This window comes from Carlito syrichta, unplaced genomic scaffold (genome assembly GCF_000164805.1).
Source record: "Carlito syrichta isolate Samal-C Ts95f unplaced genomic scaffold, Tarsius_syrichta-2.0.1 Scaffold143010, whole genome shotgun sequence".
Taxonomy (NCBI): Eukaryota; Metazoa; Chordata; class Mammalia; order Primates; family Tarsiidae; genus Carlito; species Carlito syrichta.
In genome coordinates this window covers 48,874-57,172 of record NW_007087106.1, presented here as the reverse complement: position 1 = coordinate 57,172, position 8,299 = coordinate 48,874, and the positions used below count along the sequence as shown (strand labels likewise).

The following is an 8,299-nucleotide window of genomic DNA, read 5'->3' as shown; positions in this document are numbered from 1 at the left end:
ACGGGCTCCGGCGATCCTTCCGCCTCAGCCTTCCAAGTAGCTGGAACTACAGGCGCGCGGTACCATGCCCGGCTCATTTTTTATTTTATTGTAGAGATGAGGTCTTGCCAAGTTGCCCGGGTGGCTCAGGCAATCCACTCGCCTCGACCTCCCAAAGTGTTGGGATTATAGGCTGAGCCACCGAGCCCGGCCTTGTTTTTGTTTTTGAGTTGGAATCTCACGCTGTCACCCAGGCTGGAGTGCAGTGACACACTCCCGGCCACCCCAGCATCAACCTGCTGGGCTCTGGCGATCCTTCCACCTCAACCTTCACAGTAGCTGGGACCACCTGTCCGTATCACCACATTCGGCTTTTTACTTTCTCTAGAGACGAGGTCTCGCTATGTTGCTGGGCCTGGTCTCGAACTCCTTGGCTCGAGCAATCTTCTCACCTTGGCTTCCCAGAGTTCTTTTCACTGTTATTACTATTACTACTTCTGTAAAGTGTCCCTGCCCCCAGTGGTTCCTGTCTGCCTCATCCAGCCTCCAGCTGCTGTCCTCAGTCACCTGCAGGCCTTTGCTCGGTGCCCTCTGGGCCCAACAGTTCAGGGGTTAGCCCAGTGGAACACGGGGCATCAGGGGCCTTCCGGACTTAAACAGGGGCCATAGTGCAGGTCAGGGCCAGGCCATTCAGCAGTGGGCAGTGGGGAGCCCGGGGGAGGTCAGCAGGGAGGGTCTACCCTCCTTCCACGAGAGTGCGTGTGTTCTGCGTGTCTGTTTTGAGAGGGGCTCTCCGTCCATGCCTCTGCAGGGAAGCTGACCCATGCACACAGGCAGTGCCAATGGAGCGCTCACTGGGTGCCAGGCACTGCACTAGACTCTGAGGACACGGCGGTGGGCGAGGCCACTGCTTTCCCAGCTCACATCCGCCCTTGTCAGGCCCTTACAGGGAAAGGACTAGCCTGCACCCTCCTCCTTTGACCCGTCTGGCAGTAAGGGGAGCTAACCCATGCCCTCCTGCTTTGTTTGCCTGTGGGGGAGAGCAACCAGGTTCTCTTTTTCCACATGTGGCCCCCAGGGCTTAGCTGGCCTATGCCCTTTTTTTGAGTAGAAAGAGGGTTAACTGGGCTTCATTTCTTTTCAGAGGAGCAGAGAGAAAGAAAGGGTAGCCTGATTTTTACTTGTTGAGGAGGGCTCACCTGTGCTCTTTCTTTTCTTTATGGTTGTGTGTGGGCTAACCTTTACTCTTCTCTTTTTCTGTGTGGGAAGGGGCACTTCTTTTTCCTACACAAGCTGAGGTTAGCATGGGCTCCTCTTTCCTGTGTGTCTCTGTGCTAAGTTGGATCTTTCTCCATGTACATGAGCACGGGGGCTAACCTGCATCCTCTCCCTCCCGCGTGGGAAAGGCCTGACCTGCACCCTGTCCCTCCCATGTAGGCAGGGGCTAACCTGCGCCCTCTCCTTCCTGCACGGGCAGGGGCTAAACTGTGCCTCCTCCCTCCCTCCGGGCAAGGGCTAACCTGTGCTCTTCTTCTCGTCGCGCTTTATGCCTTTGAGCCTCTTAAGCATGCCGCGCAGGTCGGTGACGCCGTGCTGGAAGGCGATGCGCTCGTACTCGGACGGGGGCGCCTGCCGCAGGATCTCCCACACGTCCTCCTCCGCCGGCGCCTCCAGCTTTGAGTCCCTGTGTCCCGCAGTCCATGCAGGGAGGCCTCAGGGGATGCCCTGTGGCCGGGGCAAGACGACAGCCCCTCCACCTCCCCCTCCCAGGTGGGGCAGTTTGTGCCGGCATGGATCCTGGGCCGGGTCTGGGGGCCGCCAAGGGAGTTTAGGGGGGCTGGGGCCAGTGAGAGCTCCTGGCTGGGGGGGGATGAAGAGGATGCCGGCCCACTTTGGGTACTCACCGCGGGACCCGGAAACTGCTGCTCCAGGTGGGCAGAAAAAGCAGGGACACGTGAGAGATCTGGGCACCGTCCCGCAAAGAGCCAGGACCCCACCCATGGACCTCCCCCGCTTCGTTCCCCAAACTTGCACCCCTCCACTTCTGGGGCACCAGACAGTGGGGAACCTCAGCCCGTCAGCCTGAGCCTCTCACCAAAGCCTGGCAGGGAGGGGTAGGGGATCCCCAAAGGGTGAGCCCTGTACCCCCCAGCACCCTACTGCCCCCAAACACCCAGACCCTCGCTTCTTACTCTCTGGGCCGCGGCAGCATCAGCCATGATGGGGAAGGGAGAGGGAGAGAGAGCAGAGTCAGGTGGGCCGGGCTGGGGGGCGATTTCTGCATCTTTGGGGCCCCCTCCCTCTTCTTCTGGGTCCCCGGCATCTACTAGGTGACCCATTGCAGACTCAAGTGTGGGGCAGCCATGGGGACATTGGGGTTGTTCACGGAACGCAACTTCTGCAGAGCCCTCAAATTCTTCCCCGTGCCAGGATCACCCGCTTGGCAGACCAGGATGCCAGCTCAGAGAGGTGCAGCGACCTGCTCAGGGTCTCACCGTGCGAGAGAACCAAACTGCTGGGATTTGAAGCCAGACCTCACCTCCTCCCCCAGGGGCTGCCACCGATAACTCACCTCTTTTTCAGCAGTGAGCTGAAGTCCAGAAGTCCAGCATCCTCGTGACCATCACTAGGGAGAGGGACCCCGGTGAAGTGGCAGTGCGCGACCAGGAGGGACTTGAGAGCAGGACAGAGAGTGGGGTGCAGTGGGAGGAAGAGGCGCTGGCTGGATGGGGCCCCCCCCTCAGACTCCCTGTGGTGTGGGTGGTGTGGGTGGGGCCGACCGAGGACGGGGTACCTGGTCCGCCGACCGCCTCCAGCCAGGCTCCTATGGGGTGAGAACTGGCATTCTCACCTGCCCAGGGGAGCTGCCCTCCCGCTCCGGCCACTGACTCCAGCCCTGTCCCCCACATCATCCCCAGCCCTGTCCCCCACGCCGTCCCCAGCCCTGAAGGCCCTCAGATTCCAGCACTGGCCTCCCTCCCGGGGCCCTGAGGACAGCCACTCACGTGCGGCGGAAAGCTGATCTGAGGTCCAGGTCTCCGGGACCCACAGCCTCTGGGTTCAAAGAACCAAAGGGGATAGGGGAGGAGGCTTCAGAGGAGGGCATTGGAGAAGCCCTGCCCTACTAGCCACAGACCTGACCATCCCTGACCCCTTGGGGGTGGGCACCTGGTCCAGGACTCCACCCTCTCAGCCTTTCCCAGGGTCAAGGAACGGGGCGGGGGGAAGTTCATCATCTGTAATCCCTTGTGGGTGGTCGGTCTCCCACTCCATCTCTTGCCTCACCCCTCACCTGCCCACCAGACATTCAGATGGTGCCAAGCGCTGGGCCAGGCGCTGAGGATGCCAGGACGATAAAGCAGAATCCCACCCAGAGGAGCTCTGGACCCCGTCATCAGCCTCCACCCGAACTCTAGAAGCCTCTGTGCACTTCCCCCACACCCTCATGTGGGCCCCATTGGGCACGTGATCCGTACTGACTTCTGGCCAGGACTACGCATCCTCGAGTGTTAGGAAAGGGGCAGGCGCAGGGGACCAGGACCCACAGGGAGCCTGAGCCCAGAGCAGACACCAGGGCCGCCTCACCGTGGACGGTGAGGTTGAAGTTGCAGCTGTCAAATTTATCCTTGGTGGACACCTCGCAGCGGTAGCCGCCGGCATAGGCTAACTGGGCATCGGTGAGGTGCAGCTCAAATAGGTAAACCTGTGTGTATGCGGGGGGGGGGGCGGTCAGGGGACACCAGGGGCCAGGAGACAGGGAGTGGCAAATGTCCACCACCCTTGTCGCCCTCAGGGTGTAGTTAGCCCATACAGAGCATTTGTATCAGTTAGAGAAAGGGGCCCCTTCTCAAGACCCATGACTGCCATCTGCTGGCACACGACCACGGTAAAATACAAATCTGCAATGGCTGTAAGGCAACCTGCATTCACTTAAATGAGGCGCTTCTGAGCAGTGCACAACCTGCACTGCTGGACATGTTGGCCCTACCCTACCGGAGGCCTCTTTGCCTGGCTCAGAAAGGTTGGGAAAAGTAGAGGCTGGGAGTCAACCTGCAAGGGGACTTAAGGCTTCTCTGGGCCTAGCTCTGAGTGGCCTTTGAGCAAAGATGCAAACTTTCAAGCTCTGGTTTCCTCGTGTGTGCAACGAGGAATTGTTCTGGTCAATCCCTGAGGGTCCCATGAGCTCTGGGACCCATGCCCCCAATCCAGGGCCTTCAGAGTCTCACTAGCTGGTGCCCCACATGCTTCATGCTGTCCTCAAGGCTTTCTGAGCTTCCGGGCCCCCCAAGCCTTATCAGGCCCCCTTGAGGCTATCATGTCCACGAAGTCCCCTGGGAGTCTCACCATGCTCCAGGGCCCCTCCGAATCACCTGTGTGCCCCTGGACCCCATCTGCCTCCCAGTCTGCCCGTGTCCCTTCCTTGCACATCCCAGGGCCTCTCTGAGGCTCCCTCCACGTGTCCCATGACCCCGGCGGACCCACCTTGCTGGCGCGGTCATAGCTGTCACGCAGCTGCAGGTGCTGGCCCGCCTTGCTGCTCAGATCTACCCACTTGCCCTTGAACCACTTGACCACGGGTGGTTTCAGGAGGCTGGCCCCGGCCACGCGGGCCGAGAAGATGATGCTACCCCCTGCAGGGGAGGTGTAACAGGCCAGGCTTGAGGGTGCCCCCATGCCTGCCTCCCCAACCCACCCCTGGGTATGGCAGCCCAGACTTACCCACGGTCACCTCGCCATCCTGCGGCCGCATCACGAAGAGGCCGATGGGGTCTTCGGGGACTCCAGGGCACCCAGGGGCAGGGCCGTTCGGGGCTGCTGAGCTTGGCCCTGTGGGCACAAGCCTTTGAGACCGGCCCAGGACACCCCTGCCCTGACCCTGACAAGCCCCCTCACCTTCAGGACTTGAGACGCTTCCTTCCGGCGCAGTGGCTGGGGCTGGGGCTTCCTCTGGGGCTCCAGAGGCCTCGGCAGGGGTGGACCCGGAGGCTGGCATGGGTTCCGCCTTCTCTGGAGGGGATCGGATGGGGGGTTGTGGTGTAACCTCTACCAGAAACCCCTCTTGTCCTCCACCCTGTCTCTCCTAAGCATCAGACCCATGAGGAAACTCTTCCGGTCACGTCTGTCCTCCTGCTCCCAGATCCCTCCCAGAGGTGGCTCCCGGCTGCTAAGCCGGGGCACCAGCCTGCATCTCACCTTCTCACCCGCACAGGCCACGTGTCCCCACGTCCTGGTGCATCTGCCCTGAACAGCTCTGGGTCCCTCTTTGGGTTTAACACCTGCTGTCCCCGCTGTCCCGGGCTCCCTCCTCACCCACGCTCCAGGGGCTTGCTGGGCAGCCCACACGACCCGCCAAGCTGCCGTCTGGGTGGAGGTCGTCTCCCCAGGGGGTCTCCGATGGGGGGGACAGGGTTGTGCCTTGCTCTCTCTCAATTTCGGCACCTCCGCAAAGGCTGGAACAGGCCAGCAAGGCACGTGGGGACGCTGAGAGGATAGGAGGGCCTTCCTGGCGGAGGGCACAGCCCAGGCCATGGCAAGAAAGCACGACAGCACCTCCTGTCCCCCTTGCAAATGGAGAGGAGGCTGGGCTGACACGGCCCCCTGAAGCCCGAATCTCAGGGGAGGCTGACCAGGCTCTTACCTGCCTCTATGACCCTGAGGTCAAACTTGACCTTGGAGGAGCCGGCGATGGCCGCGTAGGACCCTTGGTCGGCCGGGCCCACGTCCCGCACGGTCAGTGTGTGCCGCACGCCGTCTGCTGTCAGGCCGTACTTGTCGCTGGCGCGGATGTCACTGCCCTCCCGCTGCCAGCGCACCTTTGCGCCTGCCCGCTCTGTCTCGGCCTCGAACACGGCAGGGCTGCCGGCAGCCACCTCCACAGACCGTGGCTTCTTGCAGAAAGCTGAGGCTGAGGGGCGAAATGGAGATTGCAGCAGCCCCCGCCTGGACCGTACCCCCACCCCTGCCCCCTGCAGCCCCTCTGATTAAACACTGTGATCAGCACTCTCACGTAGCACCTCGTGGAATCCTCCAGCGGCTCTGTGAGGTAGGTATGACGTCCATTTCTCAGATGTGGACGCTGAGGCCCAGAGAGGTTAAGCGGCTTGTCTGAGGTCACACAGCCAGTGGCGGGGAGAGCCAGGGCTGTGGTCCTAACCTCCACACAAGACTTGCTGGGTGTGTCCCCTGAACAGTCCACCCTCACTGCTTGGAGACCCCAGTGATAGGCCTGGGTTCTCCCTCCCCCACCCCTCTGGGGCCCTGTGCAGGCCCTACTTGGAATGTGGCTAAATTTGTCCCCCAAGGGCCTCGGCTGAGAATCAGTCACTGAGATAAAGCTGGCCTGGGAGGGGGTTGGGGGAGGGGCCCTGGATCCCTGCCCTGGTCAATCTTGGTAAGGGCACAGCCCAGGACCAGGGGAGCTGTGGATTCCTCTGGCCTGTGCTCGGTGCCCCTGACTGTTCTCTCCCAGAGAGGGGAGGCTGTGTCACCCTCAACGTGGGGACCACGCCTGGTATGGTGGCCACTCGGTACAGGCTTGCGAAACAGTGTCACAGCTGGAAGAAACCAACCCCACCCCTCCCTGTATGTGGGAAAACTAAGACCCAGAGAGAGCAGAGATTGACCGAGGGTATTCAGTGAGCCTGGCTCCACTCTGGACTAAGCACAGGCTTCTGTCCCCAGAGAAACTTCCTGCGGAAGGAGAGGGGTGTGGGGGCAGGGAAGGGGTCCCTCTATGTTCTGAGAAAGGGGAGATGGCCCTGGGCACCTCCTGCCTCTGCTCTGTCCTCTCCCTTTGCCCCCTGACACTGGGTTTATCTTCACTCTCTTCAGAGGAACGAGAAAAGCAAACTGAGAATCAAAAGAGGACCCAAGGCTGGGCCAGTGGCTCACACTGGTAATCCCAGCACTTTGGGAGACCAAGGCGGAACGATTGCTTGAACCCGGGGGGTTCAAGACCAGCCCGGGCAACACAGCAAGACCTTGTCTCTACAAAAAAAGAGGACCCAGAGGGACCCACACCTCCCGTTCTGGGGCTCAGAAACTTCATCCCCACCAATCACTTTCCATCCCGGCTCCCCAACTGTAAGCACCCCCTGCCCCCCCTCACTTAGACCCAACTCCAGGCCTGAAGCTACCTGGCTTCTTCCCTGGCTCAGGCATCTTGAGAGCGGTCACACCAGGCACCAAGCGGGCACAGGCCACCCAAAGAGGGACTGAGTGGGGTCCTGTCCCTCCCACTATATATGGGGACCCTCCCCCCTCCCCAGGCTCTGCTTATCTGCCTCCTGAATGCTTGCCTGCTAAATATAGACAAATTCCAGAGAGCTGAGGTCTCTCCAGGGAGAAGGTAAGGCCACATTGTCCCTAATTGGCTCCTGTCCCTTTCCCCTCCCCCAGCGCAATTTGATGGCTTCTGCCTCCCCCCCAGTTCTTGGCAAACCTCAGGGGTATCCCCAGCCCTGTCTATATGTCCCTCTGATGGCAAATTGTGCAGTGGGGGTGTGCCCATAACCCTAAGGCCAGCGAGTCCAGAGCATCCTTGTGGGCAGTTCAGGCAGTGGCCATGACCACAAACCCTGGGCCCGGGCCTTCCCTGAGTCCTGGCACTGCCGTCCCCTTGACTTGACAGCAGGTCCATGCCCCCATCTGTAAGATGGGGCTGGTGACAGCAGCTAGGCTGTCACATATACGGGGTGGGATCCTGAGTGAAAAGGCTGAGGCCAGTGCCTGACTTGTAGAAAATGCTGGATCGAAGTTTGCTCTTATGACTTGGCCCTATCATCACTGCTGACAAGGGCCTGGGCTTGGCCTCGTGCTTTGAAATCGTGGGTGGGCTCCGGCCAGGGCCAAGTGGGGAGGAGGCAACATTGGGGGCTGGTGTCACCCAAGGACAAGGGCCAAGCGAGCCTGCAGGGGAGGGTCTGGGAGGCAAATTTCTCAATGTGCCCCGAAGTGGAATACAGAAGTATTGCCAAAGTCATGAGGATCCCAACACAAAGATTCATGCCAGAATGTTCTAAGTCTGCTCATCTCTCATTGTTCCTCTGTGACCTCTTTCCCCAGAAAGAAGTCAGTTACATGTGACCCCTTCTAAGCAACACCCAATATCAGGAAAGGTCACCTACCCCCCGCCATCGAAAGGGGGGAATTATATACACGGGCATCTTCCAGATGACTGAAACTTACCACCCCTTTGAACACTGAAATTTATTTGCTTCCTTTTTTCCCCCCACTTATAAACCACATCACCTACTTCTGAGTCTTCTTTTTTTTTTGAGTTGGAGTCTCACTCTGTCGCCCAGACTGGAGTGCAGTGGCC

At 60.2% G+C, this 8,299-nt stretch overlaps 1 protein-coding gene across 1 annotated transcript in view; it reads right to left on the bottom strand.

Moving 5' to 3' along the window:
* Nucleotides 1-7,189, bottom strand: part of MYBPC3 (myosin binding protein C, cardiac) — a 20,696-nt gene extending 13,507 nt beyond the window's left edge. The window contains exons 1-11 of the mRNA XM_021708595.1: nt 7,116-7,189; nt 5,618-5,884; nt 4,873-4,986; nt 4,699-4,806; nt 4,462-4,610; nt 3,565-3,682; nt 2,985-3,033; nt 2,774-2,803; nt 2,552-2,605; nt 1,884-1,904; nt 1,500-1,663 (exon numbers count right to left, since the gene is read on the bottom strand). Coding sequence (XP_021564270.1) covers nt 1,500-1,663; nt 1,884-1,904; nt 2,552-2,605; nt 2,774-2,803; nt 2,985-3,033; nt 3,565-3,682; nt 4,462-4,610; nt 4,699-4,806; nt 4,873-4,986; nt 5,618-5,884; nt 7,116-7,140 — 1,099 coding nt within the window. The 5' untranslated portion in view covers nt 7,141-7,189. The remainder of the gene's footprint in view (nt 1-1,499; nt 1,664-1,883; nt 1,905-2,551; nt 2,606-2,773; nt 2,804-2,984; nt 3,034-3,564; nt 3,683-4,461; nt 4,611-4,698; nt 4,807-4,872; nt 4,987-5,617; nt 5,885-7,115) is intronic.
* Nucleotides 7,190-8,299: the final 1,110 nt, after the last annotated feature.